The 21,755-nt window shown below is 33.7% G+C and overlaps 2 protein-coding genes across 3 annotated transcripts; one reads left to right on the top strand and one right to left on the bottom strand.

Annotated features, from left to right (window-relative positions):
* The first annotated feature begins 2,875 nt into the window (after nt 1-2,875).
* Nucleotides 2,876-10,951, top strand: LOC105780286 (phytoene synthase 2, chloroplastic). The gene is given in 6 exon segments (XM_052629911.1): nt 2,876-3,301; nt 4,672-4,722; nt 4,991-5,163; nt 5,249-5,267; nt 10,270-10,486; nt 10,597-10,951. Coding segments are annotated over 6 exon segments (1,098 nt in total). The 5' UTR covers nt 2,876-3,018.
* Nucleotides 10,952-13,137: 2,186 nt separating this feature from the next.
* LOC105780285 (uncharacterized) lies at nt 13,138-19,457 on the bottom strand. 2 transcript variants are annotated; one of them, XM_012604517.2, is made up of 9 exons: nt 19,139-19,457; nt 17,047-17,252; nt 16,687-16,775; nt 16,463-16,601; nt 14,779-14,853; nt 14,559-14,680; nt 14,390-14,461; nt 14,207-14,266; nt 13,138-13,551 (listed from the first exon to the last, which is right to left on the bottom strand). In XM_012604517.2, the coding sequence occupies exons 2-9, from the start codon at nt 17,158-17,160 to the stop codon at nt 13,548-13,550; spliced, it is 675 nt and encodes a 224-aa protein (XP_012459971.1). In that variant the 5' UTR covers nt 17,161-17,252; nt 19,139-19,457; the 3' UTR covers nt 13,138-13,547. The 2 variants fall into 2 exon arrangements, with proteins under 2 accessions (XP_012459971.1, XP_012459969.1); XM_012604515.2 differs by having other exon boundaries at nt 14,386-14,461; nt 19,139-19,423.
* Between the last annotated feature and the right edge of the window lie 2,298 nt (nt 19,458-21,755).

Raw genomic sequence — 21,755 nt, 5'->3', positions numbered from 1 at the left:
AATGTTATGCAAAAATGTACCAACTTTGTATAATGGTTTAGTTGGTTGAAATAGTCACCAAAAGGCCTATTTTGTGTCAAAAACAGAGTCCATGTCACTAAGTCAAGTAGTGGTCATCGCGATGAGATCTGGGTTTTGGACCACAACATGACAAAGAACCCCGTCATCTCAACGAGGCAAAACAAACGATCACGTTGTGACGAAGAACTCTTCACATTGCGATTTCAGGTTAACTTCAGAGCATTCATAGGCTCGTATAAGACCCGAGAAAGTTTGTATTTGATGTTTATCAATTGAAATAATTATTATGTTTGTATGATTTATGCTTAAATTGAGTGATAGTTGTCTGTAGTTTTTCCAACAATGACTGTAGTATTCTGTAACTCAAACCCGACGATCGGGTTGCGAGGGGTGTTACAGATAGATGAATAAGTATCCAATTGAACCCTTTGAAATATAAACCCCAACAAACTCAATTAAGGGCTCTAATCAACCCTCAAAGAAATAATCCTTGGTAAATTGAAGGATGAAGAATGAATTCACACGACTTCTTAAAGAAAATTGAGAAGAAAACCGTTTCTAAAAATTATAAGAAACCAATTTTGCACAAAGAAACTAACTCCCAGAGTTGGAAATTTTATTAATGAACAAAAAATAATTATGTATCTAATGAACAATTAAGAGGTTTTATATAGGCTTAGCTAAGTACATCCAAATAAAACTCTCGATTATATTCAAGCTCTAATTAATCTAAACAATACGTAGTTTTAAATCAAACTTTTTATTTAATAAGAAACATAGAATACCTAAATAACTTAAAATACTTAAAAAATTTCAAAATTCGGAATAAATAAATAATAAAATAACAAAACATAATAAATACAATATTGGGCTCATATAAAATAAAAGTTAAGCTTAAAAATCGAATCCAATATGATTTAAACTTGAATTAAAAGTCCAAAACTTGTAATTTTCGTAATAATTCCATCTAGAAATTTTAGTTGCACAGTTTTTACTAAAATTGTCATAACTTGAGCTCCTAAACTCGAAACCGAGTGATTCAAGATATGTTTCGAAGCTAAGAGACAGATCTTTGAACATAATAAAGACATCTCAACCCAGAACATGTTTGGATTCTATCCTAAACGTTATCATAAGTCGAATAATTTTTTCAAACTTAAAAATTGACAGCTTTAGTAAATAAAATTTAATAAATTTCACCTATGTATCCCCTGATCAAGAATAAGCTTGAGCCACGTCTTCATTTTAGTAAGAGTCGGTGTGTAGCATTTATTCAGACAATAATTCAATCTATTTGTTATAAACCATGAAATTTCGTTTGAGTTTCCACGTGATAGAGGCAACACTTGCCCAATCAAAGGGAAAAAAAAAAATCCTATTTTATATATCTAGGATATAAAATACTACAAGACCCAAAAAGACAGGTGCGTAGCTAGTTTGCGGTTTGCAAATATATCATATCATTTACTAACATTTATATTCATGAACGTTAAATTTCTTATGATTTTTTTTATATAAATATTGATGATACTTGTTGCTACATGAAAATAGTATGTTAAAATCTCTAGTAACAACGAATTAATAGTAATTTTTTATGTTTTTCTATCTTTAATTTATGGTTACTTTTGGGAAATTTTATAATTTTTCTATATTTTTAACTTTTATAAATTTCTACAATTAAAGAAAAAGAGTAAGGATCAAATTGGTAAAATTGTAAAAATTTAGGGTTAAAATTTATTATTATACATAATATTTTAATAGAGTTAATGAAAAGTTAAGAAAATACCTGAAAATGATCCAATCGAAAAGCAAAAAGAAACAAATTTTAAGCAAATAAAAATAAAGGGACTAAATCCACACAAATCAATAAATACAGAAACTATTTTTAAAATTTAACCTATTTTCCTTCGTCTCTACCATAAATAATGACATTTAATCTACTAATAAATTGCAATAATAAAGTCTAGCTAATTCATGCAATCATAATCACTACGACTTTGCTTATATTTAAAAAAAATACCAAAGTCTTTCTTTTATAAACAAAAATCTCCAATCCTTTTCAATTTAAAATTGTCAAATTAATCCTCTCAAAAACATTGAAGTATTTTAATCTCTCTAAAATTTGAAAGTGAATAACTAAAGACAATTAATCACGACATTAAAATTTTCCATCAATTGTACATGATTTTAATTGGTATAATAATAAATTTAGCCCTCAAAATTTACACATTCTTTCGATTTGGTCCTACCTTAATAGATATATCCTCAACATTTGTAGAAATATGTAAATATTGAGGCTAAATTTGTTGAATTTATAGAATTAAGGTCAAAATGACAAATATTTATGTAAACTTTGAAGGCTAATTTTTTACTATTCCAATCAAATTTTGTACAACTAATGGGAGATTTCGTGCTTAATTGTCTTTAATTGTCCTGGTTTAAAATTGATAGGGATTACATTTCACCCATTTTTAGAGAATCAATTTACTAAATTTTTAAATTTAGAGGACAGTTTCTACCGTCTTTTTTTCATCAAAAGACAGTTAAAAATGTGGTTACGTACTTTTATAATATAATATATTATAATGAAATATTAAATTAAATTAGAGTTACGAATTAATTCGATACTTATTTCATTAAAAATATAAATAAATCTAATATATAATAAAAGTAATATATTACTAAGACTATAATATATATAAAAACACGAAATTTGAATTAACGAAAATATTTTCTATTTTATATAAATTTAAATTAATTTTATTTGTTTCTTTCATGCACGTATGAAGTAGAAGATATTTAAATAGATAAATGGTAAGACGTAAGAAATTGTATATATACATTGTAAGACAAACAATAATGGTGTCAGTTATGTCGGAAAAAAAGCATCTCATGCGCTTTTGGTGAGAAGAAGAAGACGTGTTTTACGTGTGCCTCTTTCCTCCATGAATCTTTTAAAAACAAAACAAACTCAGCTTTGAAGAACATCATCGGACGATGGCGGCGGGTGGTGTTGTTTGGGTGACATTTCCCAAACAGAATTTGATACCACCACCAAGGAAGAGATTTGGTCGGAAACTCAGGACCGGCGTCCCACTGATCTCATCGACGGCGGAAAGAGCATATTCAGAAGAAAAGGTGCATGAGGTGGTGTTGAAGCAAGCCGCTTGGGTTAAACAACAGAGGCCAAACGAAGGATGCAAAGATTGGGATCTGTTGAATGAAGCTTATGAGAGGTGTGGTGAAGTCTGTGCGGAGTATGCCAAGACTTTCTACCTGGGTACGTATGTCCTCTCATTTTCACCTTGGGTCAAATAATATTACCAATTTTGAAAATAAAAATAAAAATTTTATCCGTAAAAATATATTTATTCTATAAAAAGTATTGCTTTACCTTTAATTGAAACTGGAAGTATATTTATTAATAATTCCAGAATAATATTAAAAATCTTATTTAGTCAAATATTTATATTTTAAACTTTAAACTTTAAATTTTGAACAATATTATAAGTTCTAACCTTTTTTGTTTTTGCACAATACCTAGAACTCCCTATAGTTTCTCCACAACTCATAAATAGGAAGATAATTCGTTTCAATAAACTCGAACTCTCATACTTTTACATTTTTAATAATATTTGATATTTAATAGAGATGTACATAACACCTTAGTTACACAACTCACTTGAGAATGTGTACTTAAAATTAAATATTAATAAGCTGACCATTTTCTACTAGCTTAAATTTTAAAAATATTTAATTATCTTTTTTAGGAAAATGGATTTAATATATTTGAAATTATTTGATACTCTAAGTGGAGGTTTTAGACTTCACAAGCAGGATTAGAAGGTTAACAAATGTTCTACTGGAAACTAGTAAAATATTATATATATATATATATTAAAAAAAGACACATGTCAAATTTTAAAGTTGTTTGTGAAATAATTAGGCTTAATGACAGATTTGGCCATTAACGTTTACATGTTTTGTCAAAATGATCCTAATTGTAATTTTTTAGCCTTTTTTGGCCATCAACATTTATTTTTTTTCAAACTGCTTCTTCTAAAAAATTTGATGAAAGTTCCGTTAAAAAAATTAACGAGGATGATGTGGCATATTTTTAATAAAATGTAATTTATTATTTAGGTAACCTAATAAGATAATTACATGTGAAAAATAATAAAATAAATAAATCATACATAAAATTAAAAAATAAGTCTTAATTTACGAAAAATAAATGTAGTTATCTAAAAAGTGTTTCAAAATGAATGCATACGTTTGTTCACTAAAAGGTTTCAAAAGATAATTAATAAATCAAACTAAAAACACCGAACGTGTGCATTCATTTTAAAACATTTTTTAGATAATTAAGTTTATTTTCTTTAAATTAAGATTTATTTTTAACTAATTATTTTTATTATTATTATCCACGTGTAATTATTTTATTGGATTATCTAAGCAATAAATTACATCTCATTAAAATATTCCACATATAAAATTCCACATCATCCCATTAACTTTTTTTAATGGCACTTTCATCAAATCTATTAAAGAAAAACAATTTGAAAAAAAGAAAAACTCAAAAATTTAATTAGGAGATTAAGATTTCTCCATATCCAATTTATGGAAGGAGCTGTTTGTTGTTGTTTGAAGGTACATTGCTTATGACACCAGAACGTCGGAGGGCTATTTGGGCCATTTACGGTATGTAATGTTTTTCTTTTGGGGCTATTTGGGATGTTGCTAAATGTTATGTTACCAAGAATATTGATATATGAGTATATGTTCGATATATATATATATATGTTTAATGTTTTTATATGTATTTGGATGGTTCATTAAAGATCATATCTTTATAATCATGTTCAAATATGTGTCAAACACAAATATTTAAAAAGATATAAAAACTCAGAGATTTTTAGTGAATGTTCAGAAAGTGTTTGTTAAAATATCCAGTCCTTTTGTTATGCAGTTTGGTGCAGAAGGACAGATGAGCTGGTAGATGGACCAAATGCTTCACACATTACACCAAGGGCTCTTGACACTTGGGAGAAAAGATTAGATAACATCTTTCAAGGTCGTCCCTATGACTTGTTTGATGCTGCTTTATCTCATACTGTCTCAAACTACCCTCTTGGTATTCAGGTTAGATGCATAGCCATGTTTGGCATTCACAAATTTATTGAGATTTGGAACCATATCAACCAATTAATGAATTTTGTTTGTGCAGCCCTTCAAGGACATGATATGTTGAAAGCTGGACTGCAAAGCAACATGTGGCCAGCAGCATGGTTGGCTATTGAGCTTGGTGATATTACTTGGCGTGCAAGACTGAAGCTGAACCAGATGAAGCAATCAACTTTGGATGTTTTGTTCTTTTGTAATTTAGTTTAGTTCAACTTTAACTAGTTTCCAAAGTTAGTTGGATTAAGTTTGTGATTGGATTGATGATGTAAAAGGCGATATGTCACTTATTTTGTATTTGACTTAAGCTTGTATTAGTTTAGTTTAAGTGGGAGCAGTTATGTCATTAGGTAATCATCAAATGAATCAAATTTGTAACTCTTTTATATATTCAAATTTTGAATGAAAATAAAAATGTTCGATTACAATTTGTTGAGTATTCATTTTTGTTCACTTTTTTTTGCTTTGCTTTGTTTTTTCTTTTGCTTGATACTTCTTACTTGATTTTGCAAATTTTGTTTTGCAACCTTGTTTTCTTTTCTTCACGCCATTGTTCCAACAAATGGTATCATGAGCCCGAGTCTTTGAGGGCCTTTGTATGCAATCTGTTGTGTTCAAATCAAAACCAATAGCAAGTTCAAAATTTGGTAAGATCAAGCATCTGGATTCGATCTTGCAGGATGAGTTTCACTCCACCACCTCCATCTGTGTTCACCGGAGAAAACTATCACATTTGGATAGTTAAAATGAAGACTTACCTTCAGGCACATGATCTCTGGAGTGTGATCGAGAATGATACTGAACCACCTCCATTGAGAGCCAATCCCACTATTGCACAGATGAGGCAACATGCTGAGGAACGAGCTAAGAAGCACAAGGCTATGGCCATGTCTGCAGAGTGGAGTGTCGATGTGATATTCACACGCATCATGGCATGTGACACACCTAAGCAGGCCTGGGACAAGCTGAAGGAGGAGTTCATGGGGACTGACAAGACAAGGCAACAACAGGTGATCAACCTCAGGAGAGACTTTGAAAATTTGAAGATGAGGAGTCTGAGACCATCAAGCAATTTTCGAGACGGGATAATGGCCATTGTCAACAGATTAGGCTCCTGGGAGTAGACTTCACAGAGAGCAGAGTTGTTGAAAAAGTCATTACAACTCTCCCTGAGAAATTTGAGTCAAAAATCTCTTCACTTGAGGACTCGAGGGATTTATCAGCCATTTCATTGTCTCGAGTGATAAACTCCTGTATGCACTTGAACAAAGGAGGGCAAATAGGCGGAGGAGAATCTGAAGGCGCCTTCCAGGCTAAAGCCATGAAGGCTCGAGTGTGAGTGCAAAGGCAAGAAGCCTTGGCACAACAAAAGGGTCAAGTCGAGGAAGAGATGAAGCAAAAGGGTGTTCCCACCATGTGTTCATTGCAAGAAGACAACACATTCGAAAAAGTATTGGTGGTTCAGGCGGATATTCATGTAGAAAGTGTAAGCGGTTTGGCCATGTGGAGAAGGTGTGCAAGGGCAAACCAAGGAGGCCGCTCTGCAACAAGCTAGACCTGCTGAGGACATTCAAGCTCGGGAGGAGCATGTGTTCACAAAGAACTTGTTTTGTTGGCACAACCAAGGCCAAGAATGATTGGCTACTAGATGTGGTTGCTCACACCATATGGTCTGCAGATGAGAAGTCGTTCAAGGGCCTGAGCGAAGCTTCCACTCGAGGATTAGAATTGGAGATGGCGGTGATTGAGGCTAAAGGCAAGGGCAATGTGTTGATTAGCACCGGTTCGTAATAAGTCGATCTCGGATGTGTTTTTGTACCGACTTAGACCAGAATCTGCTTAGTGTTGGCCAATTAGTTGAAAAGGGCTATACATTGGTTTTTAAGGATGGTTGCTGTATTGTTCAAGACATGAATGGTCTGGAGATAGTCACTGTCTCTATGACTGATAGGTGCTTCATGCTGGATGTTAGCAAAATAGAAAGAAAGGCATACACCAGCCTTGTTGAAAGAACTGACTTGTGGCATAGGAGACTAGGCCATGCAAATTTCAGATCCATCGATCTACTACATAGGCTGAATTTGGTTGATGACATTTCAAAAATTGAAGTTAGTGGGAATGTTTGTGAAGTTTGTCAGCTTGGTAAGGTGCTAGACGCCTTTTTCTGGCGACAAGGCTTGGAGAGCTCAGAACAAGCTCGAATTGGTGCACTCTGATGTTTGTGGCCCTATGAGAACACTTTCAATCAGTGAGAACAGGTACTTTGCCCTGTTTATAGATGATTTAACAAGGTTGTGCTGGGTCTACTTCTTGAAGCAAAAGTCAGAAGTGTTTGAGGCCTTCTGCAAATTCAAGGCATATGCTGAAAATCAATCAGGCTGCAAAATTAGAGCCTTGAGGACTGATAATGGCTCTGAATATGTGTCTGAGAGATTTCAGAAGCTTTGTGATAGTGCTGGAATTCACCATCAGCTCACAACAGTCTATACTCCTCAACAGAATGGTGTCTGTGAGAGGAAAAATAGGACTGTGCTAAATATGGCTAGGTGTCTATTATTTCAAGGCAAGCTTCCAAGCCAGTTTTGGGCTGAGGCAGTCAACACCTCAGTGTATCTGCTCAATAGACTGCCAACTCGAGCAGTCAGGGATAAAACACCTTTTGAGGCTTGGCATGGAGTCAAACCTATGGTAACACATTTAAAAGTGTTTGGTCAGATATGTTATGCTCTTATTCCAGAGAGAAGAGGACCAAGCTCGAGAGCGGGGCTACTCAGAATCTTTGTTGGCTACAAAGAAGAACAAGAAGGGTTATAGAGTGTATGATCCTACAAAGAAAGAAGGTCTTAGTCGGCAGGGATGTAAAGTTTGATGAAGAAAAGTGTGGAATTGGAATGGTGTTGAAGTTTACATGTCCGAAATGGACCAGATGGACTTGGTTGATGAACCTATAGAAGAGGGACCAAGTGAAGATGTCAGATGACATACCGATGAGGGCACCAGGACTTTGGTGATATCTATCGAGGTGCAATGTTCTTGTGATTGAGCCCTCGACTTTGAAGAGGTCGCCAAGGACGGAAGTCGGATGAAAGCTATGGAAGATGAGTTAAAATGATCAACAAAATCGACTTGGGAGTTGGTGAGCGGACGAACACAAGAAGGTCATTGGAGTTAAATGGGTGTACTGGGCCAAGTACAATCTTGATGGCTCACTTGAACAAGCTCAAGGCCGGGCTTGTGGTGAAGGGCTACATCAAGCAGTATGGTGTGGACTACTTGAGACTTTTGCTCCAGTGGCAAGATCGGATACAATTAAGTCATTGCTTGCTTTAGCAATTCGAAAACAATGGAAAGTTCACCAATTGGATGTCAAATCAGCATTCCTAAATGGTTTTCTCAAGGAGGAGATCTTCATTGAGCAACTGAAGGTTTTGAAGTTCTTGGGCATGAAGACAAAGTGTACAAGTTAAGAAAGGCCCTCTATGGCTCAAACAGCACCAAGGGCTGGTATGACAGAGTTGATGCTTATCGACCAAGCTTGGATTTGTGAAGAGCCTTAGTGAACCTACTCTGTATGTTAAGAGGTCGAATTTGAAACCTTGCTGATTGTCTCCTTGTATGTGGATGACTTGTTAGTGACAGGGGAGCAAAGTTGAGCTCATTGATGAGTTCAAGGTCCAAATGCACAAGTGTTTGAGATGATGACTTGGGGATCATGACTTACTTCCTTGGCATGGAAGTTCACCGGTCGATCGAGGTATCTTCATCACCAACACTCATTTGCTTTGAAGATCCTAGACAAATTTTGCATGCATAAGCAGAAAGCCAAGACACACTGTGGCTCAAGGTGAAAAATTGACCAAAGAATGGTGATCGACAAAGGGTTGATGAGAGGCATTATCGAAGCCTAGTAGGTTGCTTGTTGTATCTAACGACAACTAGGCGGACATTATGTTTGGTGTTAGTCGCTATCAAGGTTCATGCATTGCTGTAATGAGGCGCATTTGAAGGTCGCCAAAGGGTTCTTAGATACATCAAAGGCACATTAACTTTGGTGTAATGTTTGAAAGTGGGAAGGAACTGAAATTAGAAGGTTACTCTGATAGTGATTGGGCAGGATCCCTCGATGACATGAAGAGTACCTCTGGATACTTCTTCACACTTGGATCGGGCATGTTTTGCTGGAGTTCAAAGAAGCAACAAATCGCATTGCTCGATCCACAGTGAAGCAGTACATTGCGATTCTGCAAGAAGATCAATCGAGCCATTTGGCTCAGGAAATTGCTTCAGGACCTTAATGAAACACAAGCTGAAGCAACTGAAATTTGGGTGGACAATCAATCAGCAGTTGCTATAGCTAAGAACCCTGTGTTTCATGGGAAAACTAAACATTTTAAGATAAAGTTACACTTTGTTCGAGAGGATGAACAAACTAAAGAGATCAGCCTTGTTCATTGTAGCTCAGGGGCACAATTAGCTGATATGCTGACTAAGCCCTTAGGAGCTGCTAGGTTTGATGTATTGAGAAATGGAATTGGTATGTGTTGCTTACAGTCCAAGGAGGAGTGTTGAAAGCTGGACTGCAAAGCAACATGTGGCCAGCAGCATGGTTGGCTATTGAGCTTGGTGATATTGCTTGGCGTGCAAGACCAAGTCGAACCAGATGAAGCAATCAACTTTGGATGTTTTGTTCTTTTGTAATTTAGTTTAGTTCAACTTTAACTAGTTTCCAAAGTTAGTTGGATTAAGTTTGTGATTGGATTGATGATGTAAAGGCGATATGTCACTTATTTTGTATTTGACTTAAGCTTGTATTAGTTTAGTTTAAGTGGGAGCAGTTATGTCATTAGGTAATCTGTCAAATGAATCAAATTTGTAACTCTTTTATATATTCAAATTTTGAATGAAAATAAAAATGTTCATTACAATTTCTTTGAGTATTCATTTTTGTTCACTTTGTTTTTGCTTTGCTTTGTTTTTCTTTTGCTTCGATACTTCTTGCTTCAGTTTTGCAAATTTTGTTTTGCAACCTTGTTTTCTTTTGCTGCTGCCATTGTTCCAACATGATAGAAGGGATGAGGTTAGATTTATTGAAAACCAGATATAACAACTTTGATGAACTCTATCTATACTGCTACTATGTTGCTGGGACGGTCGGACTAATGAGTGTTCCGGTAATGGGAATCGCATCCGAATCAAAGGCATCCAACGAAACCGTGTATAGTGCTGCATTAGCCCTCGGAATCGCTAATCAACTTACTAATATAATCCGAGATGTTGGGGAAGAGTAAGTTCAATGGCACTGAATTATTAGCATCATCATGATCATTACTTTTAGTGACAACAATAAGCTTCATGCTCATTTTAAAGATTTAATTTGAATAATTAAATTAACAGTTGTAGGAGAGGAAGAATATATCTTCCACAAGATGAACTTGCCTCGGCAGGGATATCGGAAGACGAAATATTTCGAGGACTAGTGAGCAATAAATGGAAAATTTTCATGAAAAATCAAATAAAACGAGCAAGAATGTACTTTGATGAGGCCGAAAAAGGGGTTGCGGAGCTAGAGGAGGCAAGCAGATGGCCAGTGTGGGCATCATTGTTGTTGTATAGACAAATCTTAGATGTCATTGAAGAAAATGACTATAATAATTTCACCAAAAAGGCTTATGTAGGGAAAGCAAAGAAATTTGCTTCACTTCCACTGGCTTATGGAAGAGCAATTATGGGCACTTCCAAATTCTTCTGACTTTCACATCAACTATATTCCAAAATCGAATTGGGTCGGATTCCAAATCTTTTTTCATTCACAAATTCATCTTTACTTAAGAGATATTGAACTTTTTACTACTCCAACCCATTAATTATCGAGATATCCACTAAATTCCACCAAATCATTGGTCCGTATATTTGTTGTAAAAAAGTTTCTATATTATGTAAATGTTGTTATCAAATTGAGCAATTAAAATAATTTTACTTAAGTTAAAATATGTCATAAGTTTGTGTATTTTTCAGAAATTTATAATTTAATCTTTTATTTTTATTTTATTTAGATTCTAGTTCTTTGCTTTTTATATTTCAAAATTCGGGTTCAACTGTTAATATTATTAAAATTATTTTATTAAATTCAAGTTTATTACAAAGTAATTTTGTAGTTACATTACTACCAAGTGAGTAATTCTTTTTTAATTTCAAAATGTCATACAAACAAATTTAACAATAAAATGTAACAATATTAACAATTGAACCCAAATTAAAATCAAAAGTAGAGAAATTAAATTTTGAAGAAAAAAGTATAGGGACTACATTTCAAATTTGTGAAGAATATAAGATCTAATGTTTATGAAATACTTATTTAATATTATAATTAGTAATCTAATACCAACAAGTGTGAGGTAAAATAGTAGACTGATGGTGGAGGAGAGTTTCAGGTATTACTTCCACATCTTAAGGAGTACTAAGCATAGGTTGTCTATTACTCAATTACTTACTACACCTAACCTAGACTTGTTACCTTCATCATCGTCAATAGTTCCTATTGTTCCAGATAGAAGCATAAAATACTCATACCATGATCAATCGCAACAAGGCAAACGTGTTCCAAGCCCAAACCCTATATAGCACCAGCAATAGATGAGGACCTAATATACACACTACTATGCAAAATCCCTTGTGGTCAAGTGCAGTTAAGACTTAGATGTTCTCTTCAAGAAGAATACTTAGTTCCAAACCAGCAAATAGGAGAATTATAAGCTGCAGATGGCATTTTAAAGTCGAAAGAAATATTGATGGCACTATCTCTCGCTACAAATTAAACAAGATTGGTTGCCAAAGGGTACTCACAATCTGCAGGATATATAACCTCTATGAAACCTTTAGTCGGTCCTATGGTGAAGGCAAATGCAGCAAGAACCATACATACCCTTACTGTCATACAACATTGGAAGCTACCACAAGTGAATGTCAATAATGGTGACTTGCTCATGGAAGTGGTTATGGCACGACCCCTTAGCTTTGAGAAACAACAAAAAGATTCATATGTGCTCAAACAAGCATTTTGTGCTAGGTTCAAAAAGCTAAGAGGTTTTCTAGTGGTCTAATTGAAGTTTACCTCATCTCAAGTTGATCTTTCCATTTTCTTCAAAAATTCTAAAGGGTCATGCTTGTTCTTGGTTGTGTACGTGGATGACATAATAGTCACTGGTTCGAAACAAGGTATGGATAGCATTGCGAGTTCAATGTTCAGTTCTCTTTGAAGGATTTAGGTGACCTAAGCTACTTTTTGGGATTAGAAGTGACTTCCATTGGTTAGCTCTCCAGCATTGTCATCATCGTTATGTGTTCCAATTGAAAATGCTACAGGTTATAGGAGTGCGATTGGAGCATTACAGTACATGTGCTAACTAGGCCTAACGTTGCCTACAACGTATACAAAGTGAGCCAATACATGCAACGGCCTTTTCACATTCAATGGTGTTTTTTTTTAAGAGAATCCTGAAGTATCTGATTTGCTCTTCAAGTTGTCATCTTTCCTGGATCTCACTGGGTTTTCTAATGCGCTTATGTGGTAGCTATTTTGAGGATCCAAGGTCTACTTCTGGACATTACATTTATCTTGGTGGATGCTCCTCAAAGAAACGAGTGGTTTCTCGCTCAACATCTACACAAGTCAGCTAACCGTTACATTGTTTGGTTCCAGTCACCGGTGAGTGAAGTTGGGATGGATTCAGATGGTACGCTTGTTAAGTGGCGTGATTCTATTGCAATGGCTACAAATCCACTTTAAAGGATAGCACTTTTGGTGGGACATAATTTTTAAATCTAATAGCAAAACATTTTACAAGCTAAACATGAAGAATCAATCTCGACTAACATTATTTCAATTCCAAACATGGACTCATGCATTTATTTTAATTAGCTATCCACAATATAATGTTTATTTAACCAGAATTTATCTTTTATTAATTCAATTCACTTCATGTACACAGATTTCCCATCATACACCAGGTATTTAGTTTTCATCGTTCCTTTCAGATTTGTGACGTTAAATCAAAACTCTAGTTTTCACCTATACCCATTTACGTATTTAACAATCACAGAGGGTGAGATCAAATGCCAAGGACATTAGGCCTAATAGAAGACAATGATTTTCTTTGCCAGTCAATCGGTCGATCCATGTCCCAATTCGTCATCAGTTTCTGTTTTGCTACACCCTTTTCTTCACTGCCGCTTTGCTAATGTCTTCCTTAATCCCCTTATAATCTTTCCGAACCAAAATAAGTTCATAACTGATAGGACTGACGGCACAACGAATATTAACAATAGCCCATAGCTGTGCATCTGCTTTACCTGCTTTTACGAGAAAATTGCAGTTCGCTGTTAACTTATTTATCAGAAGAAAAAATGTATGATAATAATTTATTCATGTGAAAAATCCCTGTCAACATATTAAAAACGAGGCATAAGATGTTAAAGGTGTCATATCAAGTTTTACTACTGTTCTCAAATGATATCAGGTTTGTTCATTACTTAACACAAGCAATAACAAATACCCCTTCGATTTGAAACTAAGAACTAATTCAGTTAATTCATGCCTAATTGTTATTTCCAGAACTACAATCTCTTTTGTCAAGAAGGAAACGAATACATCTACCTTGTGTTACTCAGACTCAAAGGTAAATGTGAGATGCAAGTACCTGTCTAACACAGTTAAGCCTCATTTTTTAAGTTTTTCCATATAATTGGATAATCATAACCACGTATCCGTGTCTGAATACAGGTCAGATACAAGTAACAGAAATGGATACCTTAGAGAAAATGAAAAGTCAAAACAATATAGCACCCAGTATGTGCCAGCTAAAGTAAGATAGTATAAAAGAAGTTTAATACTTAGAACCCAAGATAATTTTAATAAAATTTTAGATTAAGAGGCAAATAAGCTAGTAAATAATAAACATGCACGCCTAGGGATGACAGCAGGTAAAGTTTTGCAGCAACAGTTTACCTGATCATAGTGCAAGTAGATGTGATAAAATAGATACATAAACAGGAGTACTCTAGCAACCTGTCAAAAACATCAAAGTTCATTATAAGTAACTGCAAGATAAATTAGTGGAGAGGACATAAATGAAAGCATTAACAGAAAAGGAAAAAGTCCAAGAGCAATAAACTGATTTCACTCACAAACCATGCGACAAATATTACAACTCCATTGACCAAGTAAGCTTTGGATCTCTTCATTCCAACTGTGTCAAGATACCTATATGAAACCAGTAACATCTGTAACATAGAGTAAAGTAACAAGTATTTTACAATTGGCATGCAAGGAATGAAGTAGTAAATATGTAATCTTTTACCATCTCAAATTGATCCCAGGCGTTGTAGTCTCAGAGATTAGTACCATGAAGGTGTAAAGCTGCCCCTCCCCAGTCAACATAGAATATGCTACAGCTGCTAATGACAGAAGATGATGAAGGACCTGAATAACAAAAAATTTAGGTTGATTTACATCAGGATCAGCTTGAATATCAGGGCTTGACATAGGCCAAGACTTAGACCCAATAATAAAATACTTACATACTCCATTCCACCTAGAGAAGGGTAAAACCAAATGATCATACCAAGGTCAGCCAGAAAGTAACCAACAGATGCCTGTCAAAAGAAAATTTTCAAGAAATGGCATGTAAGATAATTACTTAGAAGCTGGCTCTGAGATGATAAGATATAAACCGAGAGAAATATTAAACACAAAATGAAAACGTTCAGCAAGATGAATTTCTGAAATATATTTTCCTCTTGTACAAACAACAGTGCTACAACTAAATTTCCAGCCACGTTAAAAACTGAGTTGATAGGTAGAGTGTGTCACTTGGTATGTGGTTGGTAAATAATATCATGACTTTCACAGCTTCTCTGCGTGTATTTATTATTTATTCAGTCATTCATTAGACAGATCATCATTCTGCAATATAAAAAGGCTAACATACTAACAAAAAAAAAAAAAAAAAACCTTCTACTTCCTCAGGTATCTCATATTAGCCCGTCTTTGTTTTATTTCAGACAAGGGCTTATAAGAGCTTATCTAAGAAATTCAAGGTACAGCTCACGAGCAATGTGATTTACTTATTGAGTTAGCAGACCATGCCTCATGGCCATGAAAGCTTACTGAGAGACACATGATGACATTGTACATTTATAGTTTCTGAGACTGAGCTTTTAATTGCAAAATTGCAATCACAGTGAAAAATTTTTGCCGTATGCTAGCTACATGTGACATCGGAGATCTTTATTTTAATGAGTAGTCTTCACATCAAAGGTGAATTGAACCAGGGTCTGACTCCCCTCCATTAATTTCCATTACACATTAATCACCATTCAAAAGTGACTTTCACAACTTTCAAAAGAAAAGTATAACTTCCACAAATAATAAATGAGTCCTGCAGAAATGAATGGTAATGATGGATGTATTGAAAAATAATAGACAAAAGATAATGTTTGGGATCCTAATCCATTGAACCAAGACTAGCAAACCCCTATGAAAACCAAGCCCAGCTTACTATAAAGTTTCAATGAAAACTTTTGACCATGAGTTCAAGAAATGCTTGTCCTAAGCTAAAAGTTAAGTTTATTAAATTTTGTGAAAGGGAGTTAACATGAATGCATATTTTTCCACCACAATTATGTTACTCGTTTTGCACAAAAACAAGAGATTTGGCTAAGGGTACATGAAATACTCTGTTGGGGCTATGAAACAAAGTGGCTGAGAACCTTAAACCATATTAAATCAGAAGAATTGCACTTGCAGGCATGACCAAGGATATACATATTACATAGACAGAAATATGATGGTACTCTTCATTGCTGTCCCTGGAAAATGAGAGGTCAATTTCAGCATGAGAAAAAACAGCAATTCACAAATATTTGTCGTATCAATGGTAGAGCCACCCACATCATTCAAACTTATCAAGTAAAACATTTCCATTCGCTAGAAATTTAAATATTCAATAAAGAAAACTTAACATTTCATAGCTTCTTCTAACTGATACAGTAAATGTGCTCAAAATAAACCACTCAGGAGAATTTTATGTATCACAGTGCATGACTAAAATTATCACGATGACGTGTTATTAAAGTCAGGCAGATCAACTTTTTACTGATAGCCAATATTAGAAGTCAAGGATAAAAGACCAGACATAAATGATCAAATATTATCTCAATTCCAAAAGTTTTCATTGAAGATGAAGGAAAAAGCTATCCTCACCCCCAAACTGAATGTAGACAATGCAGAACTGCGGAAAGTAACCATGCCAGCATATTGGTTGTCAGAATAGAGGTTTGACCAAAACACGAAGTATAACGACATGGCAGTTATGAACATGGCATGAAAGGTTGATATGGATCTGCATAAACCATCCCGACGTTAATTCTGTATATATAAAAGCAAAAAGTAATGACAAATTCAAGATAACTAGAAATATTAGTCACCGGTTGCTCCACTCAGTGCGTTGAATTTTTGGTAGGCTAGGATAGCTCTTAAAGTAAACACTGCTAAACAACTGAGTAAGATCATATACCTGGAAAAGGATAATGCAGTCAAAACTTGAGAGGAAGAGAAAGAAGGAAAAGGTAGCACAAAGGAAATAAAGGGAAAAAAAGACGCTTAAACAGAAGAAATGAGAAAAATAACAGAGAAAACTCAGAAGAAACTAAAGCTCAATGAAACGTAACCATCATTATAGAAATAAGATAAAAAGTTCAGATCATACAGCTGCAAATCGTCATTCTAACTCAACTGAATTATTTTCAATCTGAACAGTAAATCACAAAAATGATTAGGGAACATACCATCTTGCAGGCACAAATGCCGCAAATGATTGATGTGTATGGGATGAAGGAATCTGCTAGTAAATATTCCTTTACCAGCAGCTCAGCTGGATTCTGGTAAGATTTTATCCCCATAATTTCTGTTTTAGAAAACGCTAACAGAGCATATTCGTTAACCAATCAGTCCAAGAAAATGAACTTCTGTTGTCTCCTGTACTCTGCTCGTTCTTCATGATGAATAAAACATAAAACAATTGAATGAACGTTAGAAAAATATTTTAAAAAGGAAAAAATTCTACATTCCAAGTATAGTTGATTTTAATTTGAATTATAGTACACTAGAAATTCAAATATAGTGCACGACTAGCATTCCCCTCTAAACAAGAAAAAAGCACGAACCACACCATTCACCATATATGAAAGACAATCATAACATCATAGTGTCTTAATTTTCACATTCCAACCATCTAAAAGGGTGAGAATAGGTGCAAGAGAGGATGGCTATGACGTGAAAATCAGAAAATGTACAGAATATGCAGTCAAAAGAGAGTTAGCAGTCCCAGACTTGAATTTGGGATGGGCATATCCTCAAAGTCATCTTTAGGGCATATCCTTCAAAGTTAAGGGGTATTAAACATAACAAGACATGCAATTCAAATAACATATGCCATAAATTCATTTCAATAAAGAATGCTCCTCCATTCATGTCAATGGTGGTTTAATATGAATGAAATTGACGATAATTGCTTAAGGAAAAGAAGTTCTAATCTAATTAACATACATTGAGAATCTCTTCCCCCCCCCCCTCCCATCCCTTCTTCAAAAGGGAAATATATATATCAGGATCTATTAAGTTTCTTGGCCTAAGCAGCAGGGATGCAGATACAGAATACTTGTACAACAGATATGAACAGAGGAACACGAATTTTTTTAAAGAAAATTAGGCATGGAAACAGTAGAGCACAACAAGAAAAAGATTTATTATGGAATAATAAACAATAAAACTGTAAAACTGATACCTTTGAATAAAATATTATTAACGTGAAAATAGTTTTTCAATTTTTAAAATAAAATTTGAAGTTAAAAACTTGACGTTAAAATTTTCATTAAAATGTTATTCAAGTTTTCTCCTCTCTTTTTTTAAATATATATTATGATCCTGAAGAAGGAAAAAATGACATAAAGAGTCAAGCTTCTTGTTCTTTGCAGCCATTGAATTTAACAGAAGTAAATACAAATGTTTCCGTAGGCAAGAGAACTCTAAACGTGATCAACTTATTCTCTTTTGCATCAATTTAAAACAACTGATTCAATCATCCGACAAGGTTTTGCCCCAAAAATTTTTTTAATTTAAAATAAAAAATGTATCAAACAAAAGTATCAATGCAGAAAAACAAGAAGAAAACAACACAGCATCAAACAACAGAAATGAACCAAAAAATTCAATGATTAAACAATCAAAACCAAATTGATCATCGCAAATCCAGCCGTATCTAGACTTATCCAACCATATCTTGACCACATTTCAGCCTATTTTATTATTATTTTCATATTTTTATGTGTCTGAACATGTCCAATATGCATTCAGAACACGAATCCTTGCATGTTTTAACCACAATTTTTTAGCCAAGTGAGACAGTAAGCGTCCGAGCTTCATTGTTCTTGGCGAATGTTATTCAAAGTTTATTTTTAATATATATCTATGGTCCTGAAGAAGGAAAAGATGACATAAAGAGCCCAAGTTCTTCCTGTTTTTTATTTCTTTACAGCCATTGCATATAACAGAAGTAAAGTACAATAATTTCAGAAGGCATGGCAACCCTAATCGTGATTAACTTATTATCTTTTGCATCAATTCAAAGCAAATTCAATTTCAATCATCCAACAAGGATTTGCAAAAAGAGATTAAAACTTTAAAAAAAAATGCATCCAACAACAACATCAACGCAGAAAAAACAAGAAATAACATATCATCAAAGTAACAACTGAAATAAAAATATGGAAACAAAAAAGAACCAAAAATAATTCCATAACAAACCAATATGCAAGATAGATAAAAAGAAAAATATTGAAAAGACAAGAAAGAAGAAAGGAAGGAGGAAAATAGGAGTACCGGAATCGGAGACAAATTAACCAGCGGGAATTGCGGAAGAAATCCGGGATTTAGTTTTTTGGGCAAACAGAAAGCGACGGAAACTGCTGCTGGATTCTCTGCTTATTTTTTCTTCTTTTTTCAGAAAAAATAATTTGAAGAAATATATAGGCGTAGGAATGTACTCCATAAAAAAATTCTTAATCAGTGCTTGCCATCCTGTGTGTCATATTTCGCCTTTTCTTTTAATTGATTGGATAGATATAATATAATATATTAATATAAGATTATGATTTTTCTAGAATAATTTATGAAAAACTGAGGTCAAATAAGGTTATCTGTATATAATAGATTATTCTATTTCCAGAATGCTTTTCCAAAAGACAAAGTGCAGCATCTATTCCACGTTCTACAATTATATTATGATAATTTATAATAGATGCAATAAAAGAAGATATGATATCTTTGATATATATACATATTATATCATCTTTTTAAAATATATTTGTACTATTTTAAATATCATAGGTTGCTTGATTTTAAGGCTAAGTTTGTTTTATTGAAAATAGTTTTCAGAAATGATTTTTTGAAAAATGGCTTACCTTTCCGGAAAAGTTAATATTTTTGGTATTTAGATGAATCTATGTAAAATATTTTCTATTGTTTGGCGATTTCTTGAAAATATTTCATAAAAGTTGTTTTCAATTAAACAAACATATATTTTGAGATTTATGATAAGTAGTGAACTGATTACAAAGTGATGTTAAGGTGAAATTATGGTGGATGATGAATCTTCATGATGTTAAGGATTAAATTGTAAACTTTGTGAAATTTATAATTGAAACAATAAAAGCTATATCCATGAAAATTTGTTATGTGAAATAAGATATTGTAATGAATTATTTTATTAAAGTGATTATATGGTGAAAAATAAATTATAATGAATTATTTGACTAAATTGAAAATGTACAAAAGTTTAAGTGTGAAACAACTTAATATGTGAATAAGGAAATTATGATAAAAGTTTAATGAATGTGTTATGAGATGATGAAATAAAGTGAAATTGTGGAAACGTATGGAATTTTTATGATGACAAAGACTAAATAGTTAAACTTGAGAAAATATGTAGATGAAATAATAGAAGTGAAATACATATAAATTTGATATGTGAAACAAGATTTTGAGATAAATTATATGATTAAAGTGTAACAAGAAAAGAAAATGATTTAATATGATTAATTAGTGAATATTGAACTTTTATGACAAAAAGATACTAAATTGAAAAGTTATGAAAGTTTATAAAAATTATTTGATGAGTGAAGAATGTAATAGAGAATGTAACATCTCAATGCTTTGACCTAATGTTCGGGTCAGGTATGGGGGTGTTATAGTGAATAGAGCCTTATCAGTTTAGAAATATCTTATAAAAAAATTTGTAAGACATTTTACGGGAATAAGGGGGTAATTTTACGTTGACTAGAAAACTATTTACATTGACCATCCTATTTTACATGAAACAAACATCGAAAAAGGCTGAAAATATTTTTCGTAAAAAAATTCATGTTGAAACAAACAGAGCCTAAATCTTAATTAACAGTATTTTTTCTGCTTTGTAGCACGGTTTTTTTCTGTTTTGTAGCACATTTTTCCTTTTCTCTTTGTTCTAGTTTCATTGTTCATTGTTTCTGTAAAAAGAGACCAAATCTAGTGGTTTCTTTTGATAATTGTTTTGTGGGCTCTTTACTGACATCAAATATGGTTAGTTTTCGGTCAATATGAGTGACTTTGGTAAACATTTGGCATCCGATTTGGGGTATTTCAATTTTTGATCTGAATGAATGAAGGTATCTTATTCGATTATATCATAAGGTGGATGTGGACAGAATTGAGGCTAGGGCACCATGGAATTTCAATTCTCATCTTCTCGTTATGCACCGGTTAAAAGATAAGGACGATCCAATGGCCATGCCACTGTTTACTGTAAAGTTTTGGGTTCTAATCCATGATCTACCGCATGGGTTCATGTCTGAGATGGTGGCAAAATAGCTAGTAATTTTATTGGTGTGTTCCTTAAGTATGATGTGAAAGTTGTTTCATTGGGGTATAAAGGAATAATACAGGTTAGAGCCCGATTTGATATTCAAAAATAGATAAAGCGTGAGAAAAAAATTTGTGTTGTCGAATGGGAGGCAGGCTTTTGCAAGATTTGAGTATGAAAAGGTCACATTTTTTTTTGCTTTCTCTATGGTAAACATGGTCATGGGGAAAGTTTTTGTCCTGTTAGGATTCTCTAGGAGAAGCAAGATTTTGATTTGGGTTTGGACATCTCTCTTCGAGCTCCAGCCAAGCAAATGATGGCGCCGAAGAGTCTTTGGCTGAAGGAGGAAGACATTTTTGGTGTCCCAAATTCTAGGATTGCCAATGCCGAAATTTTAGGGATAAATGAGAGGCCTCTGAAATTTCATTTTTATAGTTTAGGTGATAATCTTCAAAGAGATATGGTTGAGAATATCACCATTAATGTGACTTCAACAGGTGTGAAGTCCTCAAGACCACGAAACAAGGTTACTATTGGGTCGAATGTTGACTCAATTCTAGCCTATAAATCAAAGGCCACAGTACATAGATTTTGATGAAG

The sequence above is a fragment of the Gossypium raimondii genome, chromosome 4 (assembly GCF_025698545.1).
Source record: "Gossypium raimondii isolate GPD5lz chromosome 4, ASM2569854v1, whole genome shotgun sequence".
Classification (NCBI taxonomy): domain Eukaryota; kingdom Viridiplantae; phylum Streptophyta; class Magnoliopsida; order Malvales; family Malvaceae; genus Gossypium; species Gossypium raimondii.
This window is presented reverse-complemented; position numbering and strand designations above follow the sequence as displayed.

Coding starts and splice junctions, on each gene's coding strand:
- LOC105780285 (XM_012604515.2), bottom strand. CDS start 17,160: ATGGGGATAAAATCTTACCAGAATCCAGCTGAGCTGCTGGTAAAGGAA. Junction 16,602..16,686: donor CGCACTGAGTGGAGCAACCG/GTGACTAATATT, acceptor TGGTTTATGCAG/ATCCATATCAACCTTTCATG. Junction 14,854..16,462: donor TGTCTACATTCAGTTTGGGG/GTGAGGATAGCT, acceptor TTCTTTTGACAG/GCATCTGTTGGTTACTTTCT.